Here is a 23,199-nt window from a genome sequence, read left to right on the forward strand (position 1 = left end):
CCTCGGTATCGCCAAGTTTTCGGAGTGAAAACTTCTAGCGAAACAGCTTTTGTGCCCCACGTATTTTAAAACGAGATGATCCGCCGGGACAGCCGCGCCGGGAACGAACTGCGAAACGATCACCGAGGAAATGACTATATATACGACCTTGTCGAATTGTGTAACCGAGTAGCGCGAAGCGAATTACAAAGAGGAAGATGAAATGATCCGAACATCTCTCGACCATGAGGCGAGAATGGAACGCCGAAAATTGTCCAGTGGGGGCGTAACGCGCGGGGGTGTTCGGAGGAGGTGCGACGTAATTTGAAACGTTTCGATCGTCTAAAGGCGTATCATCATTCGCCGAGAGCTTAAGGGCGGGGTTTGCCTTCCAACCAATGGCCGAGCTTTCGAATGACAGCTTATTCCATCGCCTACGTTTTGCCCCTTGCTTACCGCCGGTTCGGTCACCCCGGAACGTTTACCGCGGCCTCCGAGTCTCCCTGTACCTTCTCTCTTTCCCTCCGAATTTTCCTTCGGCTCTCGCCTCCCTCTCCGTCTCTACCGAAATTTTTTTTTCACTTTTTTCTCCTAGAACTCGTCGTACTCGAAAGCCACGCCTACCGGGCGAAACGGGACGCCCAGTAGGGAACCAGCCCGCTAATTTTTAAAGCCAAGGTATCACGGGAGGCGCAGGATCGGGGGCGGTAGCATTTTCACGCTGTACTCGCTCGCTTCTAGCTACAGCGTCTCCGAGTCCCAGTGTGTTTTTACTCGGGGCTGAGTAAACGCCGGGCTGTTGTGTATCATAATACTAACTCCGTCCTCGGCAGCAACGTGCGGTGCAGCGGGCCCCCGTCCGAATATACGAAAATTCCGCTTGTTTTCCGCCACTGCAGCTGCCCTTATATGCCGCAATCGTCGTAACACACATACGAAAGGACAGTAACGAACCACCCGAAAAAAATCAGATACGTTCGGCCGACCGGCCAACCCCCTCGAAGACGCGAAGCACGTGCGACGCGCGGGACACCTTGTCGCGCGGACCACCCTTACCGGGGGACGCGGTCCGCAGTCCGCGTCGCTACCTCGACGTTCCGCGATTCATTTCGACGGGGATGATCGGCTGTGAAAATTTTTTTTTTCAAAACGGTCCAGTGAGTGCGACGAGTAGAAACAGTATCAGGGGGTGAAAAACCCCGAAGAAATTGGCTGGATAAAAAAAAAGAGCAAAAAAGTCGCAATTCCATCGGGGGGATCGGGGTAACGACTGTACGGAGGAATAATTCGATCGAGAGTCTGTGCGGTGGTGGAGGTGGACGTGCAGGTGTGCGATATTGAAGTGATACACGCGTACGTAATAAAGAAGAAGAAAAAAAGGCAACGCAAACGTAAATGTAAACGTAAACTCGTGTGGTTTCTTTAGCCGTACGTACAACGCGCGTAGTGTGCCGATATAGTGTGCGTGAGCGCGCGCGCGCGATAAAGATCCGATCAGTTTGCTCGGCCGCGCCGATCGAGCGGGTACTCTTCGCAATTTAACGGACGGGTAGAATAAAAATAAAAATGTTTTTTACTCCGATCGGTCATCGAATTACCGCGTGAGAATAAGTGAAGCGACGAAACGATCGAAGGCAACGGGGTCGAAACGAATGGTTTCCAGCGGACTAAGACGACAAATAAGATTAAGGGATGCGCTGACCGTCGGGGGGTACCGAGCCGCACGACCGCAGAAGCAGGGTATTTCCGAACGGAAACCGGTGGGCGCGGCCCAGGGCGATATAATCACGGAAAAACCAGCCTCACCCGACCAAGCAACGTCTCACCTCAAAGTTCGACTGTTTCAATACCTGCTCCGCCAGCTGTGCGGTGCGTAAACCTTGCGCCGAATTTGTTGAAAAATAAAAAGAGGAGGAAGGAGCGGAGCGGAGCGGAGCGGAACGGAGCGAGAGGGTGAAAAGAGATAAGAGATCCGAGCGGCGAAATTCGGGTGGTACGTAGCGTTCGTCGGCAAAATGCACACTTTATTCGGCGAGCAAAACGCCTACTACAGGCACGCGGCCGGGGTCCCCGTCGGGATGGGGACACCGACGTACCCTGGCGTAGCGACGGCACCGGGTTATTACGAACAGTACAGATACGGTACATACGCGACCGGTTACCCGGGTATCGCTCAGCAGCACATCCATCACCCGAGCAAAGACATGGTGAAACCTCCGTACTCCTACATAGCTCTGATAGCTATGGCGATACAAAATGCGCCGGATAAAAAGATCACCCTCAACGGTATATACCAATTTATAATGGAACGTTTCCCCTATTACCGAGAGAACAAGCAAGGCTGGCAGAATTCGATAAGGCACAACTTGAGCCTGAACGAGTGCTTCGTCAAAGTTCCGAGGGACGACAAGAAACCCGGCAAGGGTAGCTACTGGTCCCTCGATCCGGACAGTTACAACATGTTCGACAACGGATCTTATTTGCGCAGGAGGCGACGTTTCAAGAAAAAGGACGCTCTCAAGGAGAAGGAGGAAGCTCTGAAGAGGCAGGGACTCGCACCGTCGGCCGCGTCGTCCGACAAACGGCAGGATCAGGATCATCATTCGCATTTGGTGGGGGGTAAAACGGAAATCGCGTCCAAAAAGGGTCAACAGTCGAACAACGCGGAGTGCAAACCGAAACGGGAACCGAGCACCGATATGACCGGTTCGCACTGCGGGATGCAATCGGCGAAATACGCCCACAGTCCCATCCAGCAGGACAATCAAGCGAAAGCCGGTGCCGTCGCGGCCTCGGGAGCGAGCGTCATTCAATCGGCGCTAGGACATCAAGTTCCTATCCATCAGAGTTCGCCGCATCTTCAATCGGCCCCTCATCACGCTCATCAAGCGCCTCATCAGGCTCCTCCTCCTCATCACTCGCATCAGGACGTTGCCGGTATGACGGACGCTAACGGCATGGGAATCGATCCTTCGTCCTTCGGGGTCGATTCTCTGAGCGGTTCGAGGGATGCCGCGGGACACTCTCATCAAGGCTCGGTGGTGTCCGCCTCGGTTCATTTGCAAGGTAGGGAACTTCAGGCGGCGAGAGATCATTCGGTTCAGGTCAGTTCCGCCGCTATGATGCCACCGTCGAGAGAATCATCCCTTATGGCCACCTACGGGCATCCCGGTTCGAGGTCGAACGGTTCTCCACCCGGAACAATGTACACCCCATACTGCACCACCACCGCTGGTTACATAATGGACCACGTCGACTACAATCCGACGGCTGGTGCGGGAGTGAGATCTCACGGCGGTGGACATTCTCAATGGTACCAGGAAGCCTCGAGTCCCGATACCGCGGGAATTTATCTGGACACCCAATCTCCTAGCTGTCAATTATACAGGTGGGCAACGATCGAGATATAGTTTCGGATTTTCGCTAGTTTTCGAAGTTCTTTGCCTCCGTTGGACTTCGGGATCGATGGCTGATATTAATGGTTTTTCCGTTCGTTTTTCTTTTTTTCAGATCTAGTCCTCCGACTCCTTTGTCGTCCGGTGCTGCGCCATCGCCTCCCTTGTACCACAGGTACTATCAGGATTGCAACGCGGTTAATACCAGTGGAAATTTACCGATAACATTGCACAAATACTGAGGATACCGATCCTCAAGATCGCCCGAAGATCTTGAGCCTAATTTTGACAATTTAGATTACTCAGGTAACATGGTTCGCAGAGTAAAACGGGAGTTCGGGGACGCTGTCGACGAGTGGAACTGACTGAATAAAATTTACATCCCTTTAAATCAAATTCTCGACCTTTGTTTCTTCGGTATTTAATTTTTCTTATTACCGATCGATCGGTGCGTCTGCGGAGGTCATGCGGCGAAGATCGAGAACTAATATACGTATGATCTGGATTAACTCGCGTTGTGAATATATGATAAATGAATCTATAAAAAAAAAAAAAAAAAAAAAAAGGATGAAAGAATCTAGGAAAAATGAGAAGTGAATGAGAGAAACGAAAAAGAAATTCAAAAAAAAAACCAGTGATAATATAATATAAGTTATTGTAAAAGGAATCGATATAGTGTGTATAAATTAATATGAATAATTATGTTTATAAATATTATAGATGAATATGATCTGGGCGCATATTTATTTATAGTAAATGTAACCACTCGATAAATCGGGGATATAAATCTTGTAGAAAACGAATTTTTAGGTATTCGTGAACACATAATAATGAACTATCATAAAGACCGCAGAACTCATTCATTTTTGTGAACTACGCAAGTTTTTTTCTCGAGTGAGATGAATTCGTATTGGAATTCGCAAAAAATTACGGAGAATCGAGTGCTACCCCGTGGTGAAAAATAAAAAATTTACCGATTGCAACGGCTCACGGTCGTATGATATTGATGATAAAAAGTGAGAATTAAGATCGCGTGACGTGGGATGATGCGGATGACGTGGGGCGATGAGAAAAGAAATAAAATGAAGAAAAGAGAATTGTAAGAAAAAATTGAGACTCCTGAAACGAGAGAAGAAGAAAATGCAAACAGTGAAGAAAAGAGAGACCGAGGAAAAGAAGAGAAAAAAAAGAAAGAAACTTGAAAAGTGAAGGAAAAAGAAACACTTAGAGTGGAAATAAAAAATATTATTCCCATTTGGAAAAACAATGACTGACCTAACCCAATGCAATCTAAATTTAACAAGATTCCAAACAACTGTGCAAATGTTGTTTGTATAAATATTCACTTTTCGATATTTGCCGATTGTCTGACTCAAGATATAACGTTCGGAAAATAACAGCTGCACTTGTTGACACGCGCCAACGATGGAACCGCAGAGAGAAAGAAAAAGAGGAATCTAATGAGATGAATCGGTATGGAAATTAGAACGGAAAAGAAAAAAAGAAGAAAGAGAAATGAAAATGTCCAAGTAGAGCTCTGCGTCGACGACTATCGCCACACACCGCGGATCATTCATAAATTTCGTTACGACATATAGAAACAATTATCAACCTGTAATATACGTATGTACATAACGTGATCCTCCTAAAAGTATATAGGTGAAAACATATTCAAAGTATACATATATATATATATATATATATTACTACATGCATAAATAAATGAAAATATTATTCGTAGATCTGCACGAGACGACGATAGTTATCATTTAGCGCGATACACACGTATACCCATGTATAATATTATTAGATCCGAGAGGACCAACTTGTCGCGCATCTGTATAGATAAAAAAAAATTGTGGAAAAAAAAAAAATCATATAGTACATACAATAGATAACGATATTATAAATATATAAATATTATTACCTAGTAATAAATCGCATAATAGAAAGGTTGGCTAGATATTATCAACCCTGTACACCCTTCCAAAAGAAAAAGGTAATAAAAATTCAGCAATCGTGTTCGAAAGAATATCGACTCGGTTGTATTATGGATTGAGAATTTTTGGCGATCGTTGATCGTTCCGAAAGAATCTACATCGATCACGAGTCGCTCTGGAAAAACGTCATTTCACATGGTGCGTTCGTGGCGAAAAGAATGAATTTGAAAATAATGGTCATACCTGAAATCAGGCTTTGATTCTTGTGTACAATATAGCGTATTATGTACATTATATTCTAATAAGTACATGAATGAATATATATATATATAGTCTGCAACGGTATGAATGTGAAAATTTAATTGAAATCGTATAAATATTTATTATAGTATATTATATATATATATATATGATTAGGGACGCAGCGAATGTTATAATATCGATGCGGAATAAGAGAAAATGAAAATATAAACTTATGATAAATTTTGAGAAAAAAAAAAAAAAAAAAACAGAAAGAAAATGAGAAAAAAGGCCGGTGAGATAATATTCGAAAATAAATATTATATAATAAATGTAATTCGGGTGATAAGCGTTGCTCATTTTTGTACCCCGCACTCTCGGACACGCGTGGTTTTTGCTAACCACGAAGTTTGGTTTCACGTATAATTTTTTTTTTTTTTTTTTTTATACAGTAGACGCAACTATTCTGCGGAAAAGAGAGAAAAAAAAGAAAAAATTGCGAACGCAACTTTGGTTTTTTTGGTATACGACCTGTATAAATCCCGCGTAACACATCCTTTACACGCGGGGAAAATTAAACGGACGTAGTCTTGATATTTGGCAATCTAAATCCGTGTGGTATTTACGAGTTGAAGTGATAAGTTAAATCTCAAGTTTAAACAAAATGGCACCTATATCACTTGCGGTTGAAATTTACGAGCAAACACGAAAAGATACATCGGCTATACTTCCGTTTATCTCCACAAACTCTACCGACGAGTATCCGCCGTCTTCTCCACACTTTGGGTTATCGGTGACGTGGACGAGAAAATCGAGACGCGTACACCATCGCTCCTCCACATCGGTAACGAGTTACGATATTTTAAAATTGAACCGATTCGCGTACGATACACATTTCCAACTTATTTCGCAGGATCACGTTGCCCGTTCCGATTATTATAACAGCTTATGTGTTTATTATCATTTGCCAAGTTTCGCGAAAGACGGATCATCTTTAGCTCGACTGGATTTCCGAAATTTTACCCATCGTTCTCGGTTACGCCGCGCTGCAGAGAGATACGTAGAATCATAGGTGTACGGATATCTTCGAATTGTATACAAAAAACCTCTGAGAAGTCAAAAAATTTCCCCCTGGAACCCCGCAGAGTTCGAAAACGGATGCAGCGGCAGCAGCAGCAGTTTCTGCCATCTAGTTCTTCACGGCTCGTCGATCGTCATCGTCATTTTCCAACTTTTATACACACAGACATAGGTATATACGTCGTGTATACATATCGTGAAAAAAAAAAAAAAAAAAAAACGTTTCGTACACGCACGTACCTTACGATGCACATGCAACACTCGAAAATCGATCCCCTTACCCCCGGCGTAATGTGGGTTTCGGGAGCAAGTTTTTTCAAGCCCCGAAGCTATCTACGAACGCATTTTTAAATCGTTCGTTGCTCGTTTCGTTTCGTTTTACTTTTTTTCCTTTCTTTTTCTCGTCGGTTTGATTTTTTCCGCCCCTCTTTTATACTAGCGCAGAGATTCGAGCCAAGCCCGTTCATTCCACCGTATGAAAACTGAGGGGGATAAAAATTCGATCGCCATGATACGCGGTGAAAAAAAAAAAGAGGGACGGAAATTTCGCCCAGGGCAAGGCTTACACTCGCCGATGTAACCGCATCTGCAGGCTATTATGCGTATACCTTATTCCACGAAACACGTGCTACGGATAATCGGGATTTAAACGTTTCGAAAAAGACAATCTGCTAATGTTGCATTGAAAAATATATATACACCGCGAACAAAAATAAAAGAAAAATAAAAATTCGTGCTGAAGCTTTTTTCGAAAAATTTTTTCTCTCTCCTCTCGAAAGTAACGAGATCGTTTGCCGCTATTATTTCCCACAATCGGTACACATGTAATACGTATATATACATATATATACGCGCAAAGTATATACTCTTTAGTTATGTATATACAAAATGCATCATACGGGGATGCGCGGCTGCAGTGGCGTTAAATGTTTATTTGAAGAAGCCAAGTAGAAGCTGCAGACCGAAAGATTTTTTCGTAAATTGATCACGTACAATTCACACTTTACATTACCTAGCCCATCCGTAAAGCCACACCCTTAAACGTCGAGAGAAAATTTTTTTTTCACGTCTCACGTGCGTAGAAAAAATTGGCGAACGTTTTTCACCGGTGCAAGGACCGATTACGAAAGGGTGGCTGATCATTTCGCTTCGTTATTTCGGGATGATATTAAACAAAATCTGATTTTCTTACGGTCTTCGAAGCGAGTCGAAGTTGCACGTGATTTCCCCACACGTGTATATTCATAACTCGGTCGAACAGCGGGTGGTTCGTTACCCCAGAAAAATGATAGCCGTTAACGTCAGACCGCTCTGTGTATACCGCACACCGTGTACAAGTGGTAGCTGCGTGGATCTGATTTTAACTCTGTAAACCCGCAAGTGCGTTGCAGCGCAAATATTGACGTCTTTGCACGTATAATAACCGAATACCTATGTAAACCCGCCTTTTGCACTTCATTTTATTCGACGTACGTAAAATTCTCTGTTTGCACTACAGCTTCGTCCGAATCCCGACTATTGAAGTACGCGCACCCGATGAACTCGCGACCCACCCTCTGTTTGCCGGTCGGATTGACTCCGAAAAATCCCACCCCGTGTCCATACTATATATTGACCCGCCTCAAGTGCAGGTTTGAAAAATCCACGAGCAAAGTGTTCCGGGTCTACACGGATACAGTTGCAGATATGCGATAAAAATTAAATAGCAAAAAAAAAATGCTGCGATTGATGTAAACCATGCAGGGCACAATAAATCCGGTGTCTCATTTTCCCGATGCGTTCGTAGATGATGTACATTAATGACGGGATATAATTAGAAAAAAAAGAAAAAAAAAAACAGAATCTTTTCTTTCATCCCTTTACCGTACGAGTTGAGTTATTACAGTCCGCACGCTTAAGGCGTGTATAGGATTGCGGTCCCATCGGCCATTATCCGCCATGCTATCGTCCAGGCAGAGAAAACCAGCTGGTGGTCTTCCCACGTTATATTCCTCCGGTGCAGAGGAGTAACGTTAGTAAAACGCGAGAGGGGCGAGGAGGGGGGAACGGGGGAAGAGGGATGAAGAAACCCAACGATAGAGGAGGAGGAGGAGGAGGAGGAGGAGGAGCAGAAGACGAGTACGAAGAAGAAGAAGAATAAAAAAAAGAATTACAAAAAAAAAATTGAAAAAAAAAGATGGAAGATAAAGAAAAAGACAGAGAAGAGGACAATCTTTATACTCTCTCTCTCTTAGTTCCTTACGTGACGTTCTGCACACCGTGATTCACTGTACGAATAGCGACAAGAAATCAAAAAAAAAATGATGGTGAATTAGACGCTTGAAGAGATTTTACGGGTCACATGGAATTTACTACACAACTGTAAATTGTATACGGGGTGGTTGTAATCCGTAACAGAGCAAACATTCCGCACGGTGTCGATAACGCGAACGCGATAGCGAAGGTACAATTAAATGATACACGCGTATAACGGAACGCTGCACCCCGTGTCCGTATAAGGTGTGCAAAATGATACCTGTAAATTTTCCGCATCCTACGCGTAACACGTAACGCAATCGAGATCCCTCGGGCAAATTTTCAGGCCCGTATTACCGAACAGAGAGAGAGAGAGAGAGACGACGTACCGCGTACAATACGTACGCGACCGTCCAAAATTCCGCGCGTTACCAATTTTGTCCCCGTAAACTAAACGCTCGTCCATCGATGGCGTAATTTGCCGTAATTTCGAACAGTTTTTAGGCTCAACGATACGCGCGTACATCCGAGATATATCGTAGATACCGCAAGCGTGTTCTTGTAACACGCGGTGGGAGCCACGCGGTGGCCAAGAGTCTCGAAACGGGGTGTTTATAAAATTACGGATGATAACGTAAGCAGTTTTTTTTTCTTTTTACTTTTTTTTCTTTTTACTTTTTTTTGTCATTTCTTTTCTCTCCTTTTTTTCACATTTCAGGCACGGTTTATACGTACGCCATTAGATCTCGACGTTCACATGCACGCACATAGAGACAGCTGTTACACATACCCATTTGCAGCCTACGTACGCACGTACCGCACGACCACGAATACCCCAGTGCGTTCAGGATCGAATGCGGTATAATATGTGTGTATATCTATTTTGTATACACATCATATGAACCGTGGTCCTCCGGGGCTAATTTTAGGGTGTTCAACCCCGCATATGTGGCTCGCTCGTGTAAACAATGTCATCCCGCGCCACCACTACGGAACCCCAAATCTTCCTCCTCATCGTCTAATTTTTTTTTTTTATTCTCTCATTCTTCGGTTTGTTCTTTTTGACGGCGGGGAAGCGACGCGACGCTCGCAACCAGAGGCATGAATTAGTTCTTTCGGGCCGCGTCAGAACCGACGATTAGACGAAATACGTCCGTTGAAAAGAAAAAAAAATCTTTCTCTAGATTTATAGCGTTGAGAAAAAACTGAGCAAATTAGAAAATAATTTCAAACTGCTCAAGGTTTTCTAGACGGATCTCCACGACGACGCGGATGACGTTCCTCTTCTTTAACGCTCCACTTCTTCCCGGTTAGCTCATAGAAATTTTTTCGGCTAGCCAGAATCGCGTACGGTGTAATAGTATAAACTGGTATTATTGCATAGTTCTTTTTATACCCATTATTGCGGAGCTAATGCTACTATAGATCGAATAATACCTGGTGGTTTTTGGGGGGGCAGTCGCGCGACGTCGGCGTCGGGGTGGGCCGTACACGCCCGGTTGAACCGCTGCTAAAAATCCCTGGCCAACTTCCGACGCGTTCAATGGATGCGGTCCGGTTGGGTTGGCCCCGTGCGAACGGCTCCCACCTTTTTTTTATTTTCTCTCCACCGCATCGTTATACACCTTCCATCGCGGATGGGTGGATAATAAAAAAAAAAAAAAAAATCCGACGGCGATCCGTACGCCGCGGTTCGGAGATGCGGAAAAAAAGTGCGCGGGAAGTTAAAAAAGGGAACGAATTTTGCGTCGTTCGCGAATTTTTTCTCTCGCGTTGATTGTTCCGTTTTAATTTTTTCTTTTCTTTTCTCTTCTCTCGAAACGCGAAACACGGAGAAAAGAAAACTGAGAAAGAGGGAGCGGCCACACTTCTCTTACACGTATAATGGATCTTAAATGCGAATTAGGTGGTGCGTTTCGCCGACCGTTGAAAAATGGCTCTTAAATACTATAATGGTTACACACAAAAGGAGCACAAGTTGACCATATCATGTATAACGCGGCACAATGTGCACAATGTACACAAAAATTTCACGGTAAATTGGACTTTAAACGAAAACGCTTGCGACCAAACTATTTTTCGACGCAGCGGGACGCCCAATATTCTCTTCTCCTTCTCTCACCCCTTGTACACCGCATACCGTACAGTAAAACCCCGCAGATGCTCTTTGCACGGGGTCTGGGCAGGGAAAAAGGCAAGTAAACGCTTATAATGGACAGGTATATCGAATCTATCTTCGTACGTCCGTGTATCCCGGACCACGACGACTCGAACGCATGAGAAAAAAAATTGAATCGAAGCAAAAAAAAAAATGGGAGCGTGCCCCAGCGCTTGGTAAAAAAAATTATCCTCTTTGTCGAACAATTTTCGAAATTCTTGCAAAATCAATCTGCTTTACTTCGTTCTTCGTATTTCTGGAATTCTTTCGTTCCCTTCACGCGTCCGACGTGAGAAGAGCTTTCCCTGTTTTTTTTTTTTTTGTTGAAAAATAAAATTGTGACGGATATTTAAAAAATTTGACAGACTTTCGAGCTTTTAGCTTTTGGAGCGGGCGTTGCAATAGATGTATGACGTGTATCCACATGCGATATACGCGTGGTCTGCAGATCTATAATAAGGGGTACGCGGTGTCGTAGGATACGAGAGGGAGAGGAGAGAAGGTGTATTTCAAGAAGGTGTCCCTTCTCATCCCCGTAAAACCCCCGCGACATTCTCTACGGCAAAAGTTGAGCTGCTGCTGCTGCTGCTTGCTTCTCTGATGGATGCCGCTAACGAGCCTCGCCGACGATTGACACAATATTCTGAGTGTCGCTGAGACGCAACTCGTAACCACGCCATAGAGCAGTGGGTAGCCCCGACTCTCCCTGTCAGCTATCTGGATATCTAGCGGTAGCTCGCGTACACGTGAAAATATATATTTACCAACGGCATCGATGATCCGTTCCCAGAATTATATCCTCCTGTGAAAATTACGCCGCTCCGCGGCCAAAAGTTCGTCTAGACTGCAGCCTTTTTTTTTTTCTTCTTCCATTTTCCGAGGTGAGATCCGTGAATGATGACGTGGAGAGAATTTTCCGTAGATCGCACAATTTCACAGCGCGTTATCCTTTCGTTTTATTTCGCAGCGCACAGCTGAAAGGATTTTTTTTAATAACGTGCGATAATCGTGCAACAAAATAATGATCGGGAGACTTTGCGACGTGGGTGAAAATTTGAAAATTCGGCGAACGGAAGGGGATTTATATTCCGCGATCCCGTTAAGTGGGGTAAGAATGCGAGCGATGAGAAGGACGTCGTCGACTCCCCGGGTACAGACTTCGTAATACCGTAGGCTGCTTTATACCCGCGGATATATATCTCTAAGCGTCTATTGTTTGAGTAAACATTACGTTGAGGTTGGCGAACGTTTGGGCGTTAGGAGGTTCTCGTGGACCACTATAAACAAATCTTTGTCTTAATTACCAGACGACGACGCCGTTCTCGCGAACAGGGGGGTGGGGGGCCACTTACAAATAACACGGAATACACCGACCTGACTCAACATATCGCTGTATACAGTTACACACAAACTTACCACGTAGTAATACTACGCCGTGTACGTATAAAATACGCAACGTTGTGTCTGTCTTTGGAGAATTACAGTCTGCGGAGAGAAGAAGAATAATAAAACAAGACTAAGAAAACCCGGAAGCGGAAACGGGATAAAAATTCCTTCGGGGTTAACCTTGACCCTCGTACACGTAACCGACCTCCTACCGTTATTCATTATTCAAATGGAGATGAAATATTAATTTTTCTTTCTTACCGATGAACAACCTTCCGGTAGAGGTGTACGACTTTTCTTCCCTTTTTGTTTCTTTTTTTTTTCTTTTTGGTTTCAAAGAAAATCGACGTAGGAGTTCCTCGATAATTCCGGGGTTTTTGAGCAGCAACTTTACACAGGATTCACTCCGTAACCAGCGCGTTGCGTGGCGCGGTGATAAGTCACTCGAGTCCTCCGAGTTCTTCTGGTGGGCTAAAAAGAGTAGGAAGGATGTTGAGAAGTTCGTAGATAATGCGAGAATAGAGTCGAACGTGAGAGGAAATTACGTGTGTAAGTTTTACGGTGGTTAGAAAAACGTTATAAGGGGCGAGGACATCAGTCTTCGGTTGCGTTCAACTGTTTGATCGCACTTTTGAAGAAAGAAAAAAAAGAAAAAAAAAAACAGGGAAGAGAAGAAGGAATACTTTTTTGAAAAAGTATGAGAGAGGTAAAAAAATCGAATGGTCGGAAAAAGAGTGGTGGAAAAAAATGATGAAAAAAAGGAAGGAACGCGATCCGAGAGACGGCAAACGAGTGCCAAGATCGAAGAGCAAAGGGAAGCGAACTACGAAAGTAGAAGACGATGCCGCGCCACGCGGTTCAACCGTTGAGGAAGCTACAAATTGACCGTGGCTAATTTGCCGAGGCGGGTTTTACACCCTACTTGTAACTACCGTTGATGTGGAATATACGGTATCCGAAACTCTTGGAGAAAAAAAAAAAAAAACAATAGTCGAGCAAACGCAGAGATGAGGAAAAAAAGTGAGGAAACAAAAGTTGAAACTAGCTGCGGGATGAAAATTTGTACACGAAAGAGGGTGCGTTGATTTTTATCGAGGGGTGAAATCGGCTAGATTTGCACGGGTTAAAAAGTATCGGGTGTATCGGAGTAGGGAAAAAAAAGACGATTCGGTAGGAGAGCGAATTTTTGGGAAAAAGTGCCCAGGGGAAAAAGGAAGAAGAAATGGGGGAGGGGGTGTGACCCGAGATCCCTTCCGTTCCCCATTAGCACCCCAGAATTTGTTCTAACGAGTAAAACAGACGTCGGGATACTTTAGTCTTTTCACTTTTCACCACCGAATCACACACACGTATCACTCACGAAACGTGGAACGACGTACGAATACGATTTATCGTCCGTTTCTCGTGTATATTTCAATTTGTGTTCCAACGTTTTCGTCAAGTTCTTCGGGGTCGTACAACATGAATCAGGTCACGTCGTCGCGATGGATATAAAGCGAAAGAGAGAAAAGAGAGAAAAAATTATTATCCGGCGTATACTCCGTATCGATTCCGCTTTTTTTTTCAAACACCGTCTTCAAGAATATCGGAAAAGAGAAGACGAAAAAATTCTTACGCCGATTCAAAACCGAAAGTCGAAGACGTAGCGAAATCCTACGTGACGTAGTCTAAGGAAACCCCATCGGCTTTCGATGATCGATGCGATACCGACGCGTCGCCGTCAATATAAACGAACAATCGTTTTTTTTCTTTTTTTTTTTCAATCCTTCTTTTTCGAATCTCACTTGAAACCGTGAACGGAAATGCAGATATCTTATGAATTACATTATCGCAGAGCGCTGGATTCATCCCGCTGCATAAGTTTATCCCGAATGTCCTTCTCTTTTTTATTTTTTACCCTTCCTTTTTTTCCCCTGTTTTTTTTTTCTCCCGTGAGCTGCCGATTGTCGAGGTCTGACGGAAGACCATATTGAATGACCTAGTGAATGAACGGACGGACGTACGGACGGACGGACGAAATCAGTCATCGGGCATTCACGCGGAGCGAGTGGAGAGCGGAGCATGAGGCGCAGAGCGGCTACCCACCGGCTCCCGGGATGAAAATGATGCAGCAAGTTGTCAACTAACTAGGTATTCTGTATCGAAACTCTTCACATCGCCACAAGGATGACGAGAAAGATTTCTCTCCTCTCATTCATCCTTTAAACTCGACGCCCATCGAGATACCGCTGTGGAATTTTTGCCTCGACTCGGTCTCCGAGGATACGAGGATGCGAGGAGTCGAAACAAAAATGAAAAAAAAAGCGTAACGTCAAATCCGAACAACGCTGGCTGTCCGAGTTCATTTTCTCGATCGAAATCCAACGAGGAAACTTCAACTTTTTGCGGGTAAAATTTGAGATTCGTATTTTAAAAGACGGCTGAGGGTGGTCACCGGTTTCTCTCGTCGTCCTTTCCCAAGGCGCTAGTCACCCAGCACGATACATCCTGCCGTTCGACCCTCGAGATTTTGGTGCCACGCTGTCTAGCGAATATCTGCGGCAATAATCGGAGCAGAGAAAATTCGATGCGTCCTTACGAATTGCCATCGTTAACCCTGTTTTCGTTGATGTGGAATAAATGAGACGAGTCAACACTTTCGTTGAGGCGTCAAACGTTAATTCTCGAAATACCGTAGCGCGGGTAAAGGATATCCTTACCCAGTTTTTCTAGGACCTCGGAGCGGCCTACTCTGCGTCGAGAACGGTGCCAAGCTGTCTGGTGGCCTCAAGGGTCTCGTAGAAGATTCCTCGGACCTGAAGGACCTCCGAAGGTTTTCCCTCCTTCAAACGAGCCCAAATTCGTAATATTCTTCTTCTCTCGAGTCCCACGTACTTCAACCCGGTCGGAAAATCAACCCCCGTGCCGAAATTCCTGGCATATTTTTTCGGGGGGGGGAGGGATCTCGCCACGATTATACCGCCACAGGAGAGCCGAAGTAATTTTCCAGCACAAAGCCGTCGTAAATGCAGCAGCGCATTAACGTGCCGGGGTGAAAAAAAAAGTAGATGATTTGTATAAAAAATAAACGAAATAAAATAAAATAGTGAGTTAATACTACTATGAGCTAGAGGCGAAAGGCGAGCTCCAACAGAGCTATGTTGATTTTGGCCCGAAGCCTCGCGTGTCTCGACGTTCAACGCTTCAAGGCGGACGCGTAGAATCAGTTCGTGGCGTTTTTGACGCGAACGGATGGAAATATCGGGCGTTAAAATAATTCGACAAACGACAGTGTACGTAGAAGAGTTGTAGACGTTGCCGCCCGAAAAATTTGCATCATCTCACCGACTTTTAAACGCTCTCGAATTCACCTCCATCGCGATTCGAGGAAACCGGCGCGCCCGTGCGGCCCCGGTCCGCGAGGATTTCGATTCGGGGGATGCTGTGAGACCTGTGCGGATATTTCGAGCTCGCCGCCTGCCCCTCGTCGAAGTCCAACCGGGATATTCTTCAGGTTTTATACGTAAAACTAAGATCCGTGAAACCGGTATAAGGAATCTCACTTAAGCTTTCGGAGGAAAGATCGCACCGCTTCCAAGCTATACGCCGTAGCAAAAGACCTGCGTATATGTGTATAGGATCGCGGACGAAAGTGACGCGTCTCACACCTCGAGCTCGAAATAGTCGCGGACGCCGCACTCTTCTTCTTGTTACTCTCCCTATTTCTTACCCTCTTCGAAAGCCACGAAAAGCTTCGCCCGCACCGCGTGGCGCCAGCGATAAAGAAACGCGAGGAGAAAGTTCGTACGATGACGATAATTCTTTTCGACGTTACGTTTTGCCGAAAACTTTGGATTTCCCGGCAAGCCCCGCGAAAAGAAGAGCTAAAGTGGGTCGTGGGAAAACACGCGGAGTACGTCGCGGATCGATCGGGGAATAAAATGAAAAAAGAATTCGATGTGTGCGGATGTGAAAAAAAAAAGCAAAAAAAAAATTATACGGAGCTCGCGCCTTCTCGAGTTTTTTTTTCTTTTTCTCTTTCTTTTTTCTTCGGTTTGCGCGCCGCGGGTTAACGCCGTTCTTTATTCACCTGTCAACTGGCGTACAAGGTCAAAGAATTTGGGACTCAAAAATGAGACTGTGTACAGCGACAGAAGTTGCGGTCTTCAAAAGTGAAGGTACCACGAAGTAAAGTATAAGTAAGTTCACACCACCTACCAAAACATCTTCGACGCCTCCGTTTGATTCCATTCTTAACCGTGAAATAGCTTAATATAATCCTGTTTGAAGAGTGACCCGCCGTTCGGTCCTCGACGAGAGCTTCCTCAGGTCACACGAAAACCCCGAAACTCTCTCCCCCTCCTTCCTATACACGCTACCAGGAACGTGACCAAAATTATTTACTCGTTTATTAAAATTCTGCAGCCCTTTGAATATTGTGTGTAACCGGTAAGTTGAAAAGCCGCTTCGCCGAGTCCGCCATATTCACGGCTGACAATCAGCAGTTTTAACTTCAAACGTGTGGATGGATTCTGTGTACAGGTACACGTTCGACGCACAACAATGGACCTTATTGTAAGGTGCGGTAGGACGTGACTCTGTAGCGCGGTTGAGATTTGCATGCCGAGGTACGACGTACGCGACGTGTACCCTCTTCCAAAGGGAAGAAGATTCTGCCCCCGAGATGAATTATAAAAATGGATAGAAAAAAAAAAAAAAAGGTCCAACCGCCGATTGAAAATATCTATTCAACTTCTACCGATCGTGAAAAATCGAGAGACGCAGGTTACCGATTAATGGAAGCAGAAAAAAAAGAAAAAAAATATATAAAAAAGAAAAAAAGAAAAACCGAAGAAGAGCGGAGGGAGATTTTTTGGGACGTTGAGATCAGCGGGTGGCCCTTCGCGCTGAAGTTGTGTAGGACCAACGCGTATATAAGGCGTAAGCAAACCACTTGAGGCGAGACACGTGTCCATATGGTTTGACAATGGTTCCAGTGTGCGTATACCTCTCTGACTCGATCGTTGAAAAAATTTTCAACACACGAATCGCGTCGGTGTCTCTGCTGCAAAATATAATATAACTGCTTCAGGGTATATACATATATATATACATGGTAGGTACTGGGAGTGCACAAGATTTTGTACAGTAGTAAAACTTACGAGGAGAATGCACGAAGACCGGAAACGGATGCTGAAACGCGGCTTCAAACAAAGACCCCTGACCGCGAGGAAGGGCCCCACCCATCCATGACAATGTAAAGACTCGACATTTTTGACCTTCGCCCAAATTTTTGACCTGAATATCACACGGTAACGCGAACCGCTGAGACATTCTCTCCGTGTTTTTCGGGCTGAGAAAAAAATTGATTGAATAAAAAAATTAATTTTCAGTATCGAAGAATAACGTGCACAGATGTATATGGGTAAATTTTTTTTTTTTTGTGATCATCTTATTCCTTTTTTTGATTTTTTCTTCTTTCAGTCTCCCGTTTTATTTCTAGCCTGACTGACAGCTCTCGGTATATAGGTAGATGCAGTACGGATCTCTATCGAGTTACAAGTCGGATAAAGAACTCGTTGTTAAATAATATTATGCAGCGAGGCATGTTATAGTTGGACGGAATTATTATAGTTTCGTAACAACTTCTGTGTTACGTAAGAAAAAAAAATAAATAAAAATGAAATGAAATGAAAGAAAAACTAGATATTTTATCGTACGTTTTCTGAATTATAGTGGAATGTGTGCGACGTATTCCGCTAGATATTTTTGCGTTATTTTCCACGACTCAAAATTTAATTGCTAATGAGTTTCCAATCTTAACTGCGGTGAGATAATGTCTCTAATGCGTCTCGTCTATTATTATTTTATCGGCAAATTTACATTCACGTATCGAAGAAATGAATTTTTTAACGCACGAGATAAGACACGACGAGAGAGTTTCTTTCTAATAAAAAAAACAACCTCGATAAATAATATACGGATACATTCTCGTATACTTGTTTTTCAATTCTAACATCCAGCTAAAATAACTATAAGTATAGGTAGGTAGCCACGCGAGCTATACGTACAATATTTTTATCTGTCGCGGCGCAAGTTGGAAGGCACGTGTGATAAAAGAAATTCATCTGATAGATAAGCAGAGAAGGAAATTAGTGATAACTACCAAGCTTGAAATATATGAGACCACAGCGCAGTATTGCCAAAAAATTATGTCGATTTTAGGGTCAGAAATGAACATTTTTTTAATACACTTTCCTTATGCATTTTAATCTCAGGAATCCGAATTTGAAAGGAAACTTGATCTATTTGCAAAATTGACGGATTTATCGCCATGTTATCACTTTTTTACCATAAATTTGAGAATATATCTGCGTCGAAATATTCGAATTTATCGGTGTACGAGCAAACCCGAACTTTGCTGGAGTCAGCGCAGCCAGCAGCGTAGCACTTTGTTGTGAGACGTCACCTTCAGGGCTGAGCAGAGGTGACGCCCCACAACAAACCCCCTCGCCCGTGGCTACCTGACTCCAGCTAAGCTCGGGCTCGCTCGTAGACCGAGAAATTCAAATATTTCAACCCAAGCATAAATTGCGACGAATCAAATTAGGTCTACGACTAAAACCGCTCGATATTGCTCAATTTTTCTTCTCCCAACAGCGAATAATTAATGATTACTTGATCGATTGCATGAGTAGATGATTTTGGCTTTCAGATTTGGATTCCTGAGGTCAGAATACATTACAAAAGTGTCATAACTTCCTTTTTGGCCCAAAAATCCAAAGAATCCAAGGTATACCGATTGGGATTTGTAGCGATTTTTGGGCCAAAAGTGAAGTAGTTTGAACATTGATTGGATTACACTTTTCTGACGTATTTTGACCTCAGGAATCCGAATCTGAAAGAAAAATTGACCTATCTCCAAAATTGACCGAGTTATCGCCAATTTTCAGCTTTTCGGGGTCGAAAAAAAAAAATTGATTTTTTAGTCTATAATAATGTAATTTGAGCTCAGGAATACGAATCCGGAAGAAAAATTGATCTATCTTCAAAAATGACCGAGTTATCGCCGAATTATCGCATTTTTTTGCATAAATTTGAGGATATCTCGAAGGGAAAAAATCGTAGCTTAATTTGGACAACGGATTCGTGTTCCTGAGGTCAAAATACATGAGAAAAGTGCCATACGATCAATTTTTAAAAATAAAAAATTTTGGTCAAAATTTGAAAAAATCGTAAGGGGTACCCCTTGGAAAAATCTCAAATTTTGACCAAAAATTTTTATTTTTTTAAATTGATCGTATGGCACTTTTCTTACGTATTTTGACCTCAGGAACACGAATCCGTTGTCCAAATTGAGCTACGATTTTTTCCCTTCGAGATATCCTCAAATTTATGCAAAAAAATGCAATAATTCAGCGATAACTCGATCATTTTTCGAGATAGATCAATTTTTCTTCCAGATTCGGATTCCTGAGCTCAAATTACATTAATATAGATTAAAAAATTAATTTTTTTTTTTCGACCCCAAAAAGCTGAAAATTAGCGATAACTCGGTCAATTTTAGAGATAGATCAATTTTTCTTTCAGATTTGGATTCCTGAGGTCAAAATACGTCAGAAAAGTGTAATACAATTAATTTTTCAACTACTTTATCTTTGGCTCAAAAATGGAAGAAAACGTAAGATCATAGTTTCTAAAAAATCTCATAAGGATGCCACATTGCCATCCTGATGAAATGAATATACTTCATCACTCACAATGACAATAAAAATCATCATTATGTATTAATTTGAAGAAAAAAAAATATTTGTCAGGCGAAATAAATGTATAAAATGGGTTTGTAGATTAGCCATTTGGATTAGCATTAGCATTACCGAGTTGGTATTAACGTTAAGAAGCCAATTGACGTTCACCCCAACCGCACATTCCATGGGGAAGTCATTGTACTAACAATAAGACAGGTAAGAAAGAAAAAGTACAATATAAGCGTGGCAGATATTGAAAATATATAGTTATCATACGAAGCAAAGCATATAACGATGCATCTGCAGACTTCTTCGAGTCGCCGGATCATTCAAAGGCTCGTACGAACGAACGTGAAAAAGATTTCAAATCTCAGCGAACTAAAACCAAAAATAATATTCCGTCGAAGAAAATTTCCGAATGACACGACTGTCAAAAATTATCCAAGTTTCGCGTACGACTCAATATTACAAATGGTAATGCACGCGAGCGTGAGGCGTTAATAATTCTCGGTTGTATACAATTTAATTTTACTTCGCACCCGCGATGTTGTGTAATCCAAGATGGCTGAATTTTTACGGCAATGACTGGGCATTAACACTCGTTCGTTACACAAAAGACCTTCGGGCATATTTTTCTACCCCCATCCGCGAGTATCGCGCGCGCGTGATGCTCGAGTGCCTCGTGTATATATACGGCGTACGTGTACCTCTGACACGATCAACGGGAAGTTATGTGTTTTCACGTATCTATGTGGATATAATAATGGAAATTCACGTGTGTGTGTGAAACTACCGTACACACACCGAGGCGAAAATACACGTCCACCCACACGAACGATCCTCCGTAACTCCACCAACAACGGTATAACTCTTAATACCCACGCAACCTGCACACCTCGGCAGCTTATAATTTCACCCCGTCAAAAGCTCTGACAGCAGCAGCAGCAGCAGCAGCAGCAGCTAGGCTACAATGTTATCCTTTCCTGTATAATACTTTCCATCTGACTATACGCCTCGATATCCCGATGGCGTCAGTCTCCGTGTTTCATTCGTGTGGAATTTTTCGTCCGTTCGTCGATGCCGATCGCTCGACCACCGAACGATTATTCCACGATTGCAGAAACCAGGAGAGCGTCGATTTTTTTGGAATTTTTTTTCTCTCACAGAAAGAAGATCCGAGGAGACATCGAATTCCCCGAGATTTTGCCAGCGGGGTGGTCATCGCCGGGGTGCGCGCAAAACAGGATATATATATATATACATATATATAAGCGAAACGTTAGCCACAGTGCAGATGTAGAATTCTAAGGCGACTTTGGGCTTTCGTCGCCCCGTTAATTAGGGGCCCCGTAGGGGTCCGATGGCGGCTTCGGTGGTGCCACGCCGTCTGGTTCGAAACGGTATAGTTGTCTTCGTCTGTCTAGGGCGTTGGACCGCTCTACGTGTAAAAGTTTGGCTTGCATAGTTCGGTTTTTACCTATAACGTACGCGAAGCTAGCGTGTACGTATAACTTTGGTGAGAAACCGAGAGAAACCGGAGGAGTTTTTCAAGCGATATATGACGATAATGAGGAAGACGGAGACGAAGAAGCTAAGGGAGGAACTTTTGAGCCTGTTTTCACAGCCTTCGATATTAGCGATGCCTTGTTTTTCCAACCAGCGGGCCACTTCCTTATTGCCAGACAGCTCGCTGCACCCGCATCGCTATGTACTATCATTGTACATATGTATATAATTATGTACATCGTAGCTATTCCACGTTACGTACTTTCACATAACGTACCGCAACACCGGAGCACAACGAGGACCATCACCTATTCGAAGAACAAAGACTGAAAAAGACAAAAAAAAAATTGCAACGGGGTCATACAACGAATTAACGTGTAAACGGTAATAATTCGTTCGGTTCGAGGGACGACGATGGCGATTCGCGGGGTATTTCCGCCCTTCGCGAATCCCTCGGATTCGGCCATTCCTACTTGCGGCTTGCGCTTACGGTTTCCATGGTAACCGTACGCAACCCGGAGAGCCGGAGATATAACCCACCTATACTGTACACGTAGGTATATACGTATACGTTGTTCGCGTTCGTTTTCTGCAGCACGTACTACGGTCCCGCGGGGCAAGGACCCGGGATTCGCCAAGGAGAGAAGTGGGAAAAGAGCTCCGGGTACGGGGAGCAGGATTCGCGAGGGAGGAGTAAATTTTACCTCGTATAAAATTAAATTACCTTCAACGTCGGCGCGCCAGCGGGATGCGATTTATATTACCTAATTCATTACGCCGCTGTTCACCCCCTTTCGACCCCCCCCCCCCCCCCCCCCCGAATATGAAAATTTGTAAGAGAATCGGAAAATTGGACGAATGAATTTCCAGCGATTCCGCAGCGGGTGAACGCGAGACGCGGATTCGAAGGGTAGTAAGGGAAGAAGAAATTCTCCGAGACCTGAGGAGTATTGATATAGAAAAATCGCTCCCGCGGATGCTGCGGGAGGGGGGGCGGAGAAGTGCTCTCGAATACCGTGGGCATCTCCTTTGTTTTGTGTGGAAACACCCCGGGGTGATGGACCGTGGCATCAAACCAAACCGAATTCTCTATCGTACGCATCACGATTCGCGTTTATAACCGCTATACATAGTAGGAAAATAACACCTTTTCGCGGGTGGTACACATTGTGCGAAATTATTTCATTAGATATTTATGAAATACTGTGCTGATCTTCTTTGGGTTTGATTGCGGTATAGGAAACGAAAACTAGCTACCGCAGGTATCAATGAATCGCTAGTATAATTGGCAAGTATTTTTCCCCTCGCATTCGTCTTCGGTATTTCGAGAAAATTTTCTGCAAAATCGCAATCCGAAGTTCGTTATAATTATAAACGTCTTACGTATATATCTGTTGTCGCATCGCCTTTGATGCCACAATCGGCCGACAGAACCGAGCCCCGGCTTCCTGCCGATGGCATCGAGCGCGCTTCCACTTTTCACGGCCAATTTTAGAATGGCGATTTTTCCTTTTTCGTTGCGCTTCGTTGCAATCCTTTTTTTTTTTTTTTTT

General features: G+C 43.8%; 2 protein-coding genes across 8 annotated transcripts in view; one reads left to right on the forward strand and one right to left on the reverse strand.

Annotated features, from left to right (window-relative positions):
- LOC125502004 overlaps positions 1-23,199 on the reverse strand; it is a 51,207-nt gene that overhangs the window by 8,243 nt on the left and 19,765 nt on the right. For 6 of the 7 annotated variants that reach the window (XR_007279775.1, XR_007279776.1, XR_007279773.1 and 3 more), the window contains 3 exons: positions 17,555-17,745; positions 15,113-17,475; positions 11,792-12,884 (listed from right to left, as the gene is read on the reverse strand). The gene's annotated coding sequence lies outside the window, so the exon portion shown is untranslated. The remainder of the gene's footprint in view (positions 1-11,791; positions 12,885-15,112; positions 17,476-17,554; positions 17,746-23,199) is intronic. The other variant, XR_007279777.1, reaches the window with a different exon arrangement.
- Positions 775-5,326, forward strand: LOC105687955 (fork head domain-containing protein crocodile). The gene is made up of 2 exons (XM_012403933.2): positions 775-3,367; positions 3,490-5,326. Exons 1-2 carry the CDS (start codon positions 1,995-1,997, stop codon positions 3,614-3,616), a joined length of 1,500 nt encoding a protein of 499 aa, XP_012259356.2. The 5' UTR covers positions 775-1,994; the 3' UTR covers positions 3,617-5,326.

This window comes from Athalia rosae, chromosome 8, assembly GCF_917208135.1.
Source record: "Athalia rosae chromosome 8, iyAthRosa1.1, whole genome shotgun sequence".
NCBI lineage: Eukaryota > Metazoa > Arthropoda > Insecta > Hymenoptera > Athaliidae > Athalia > Athalia rosae.

Coding starts and splice junctions, on each gene's coding strand:
- LOC105687955 (XM_012403933.2), top strand. CDS start 1,995: ATGCACACTTTATTCGGCGAGCAAAACGCCTACTACAGGCACGCGGCC. Junction 3,368..3,489: donor CCTAGCTGTCAATTATACAG/GTGGGCAACGAT, acceptor TCTTTTTTTCAG/ATCTAGTCCTCCGACTCCTT.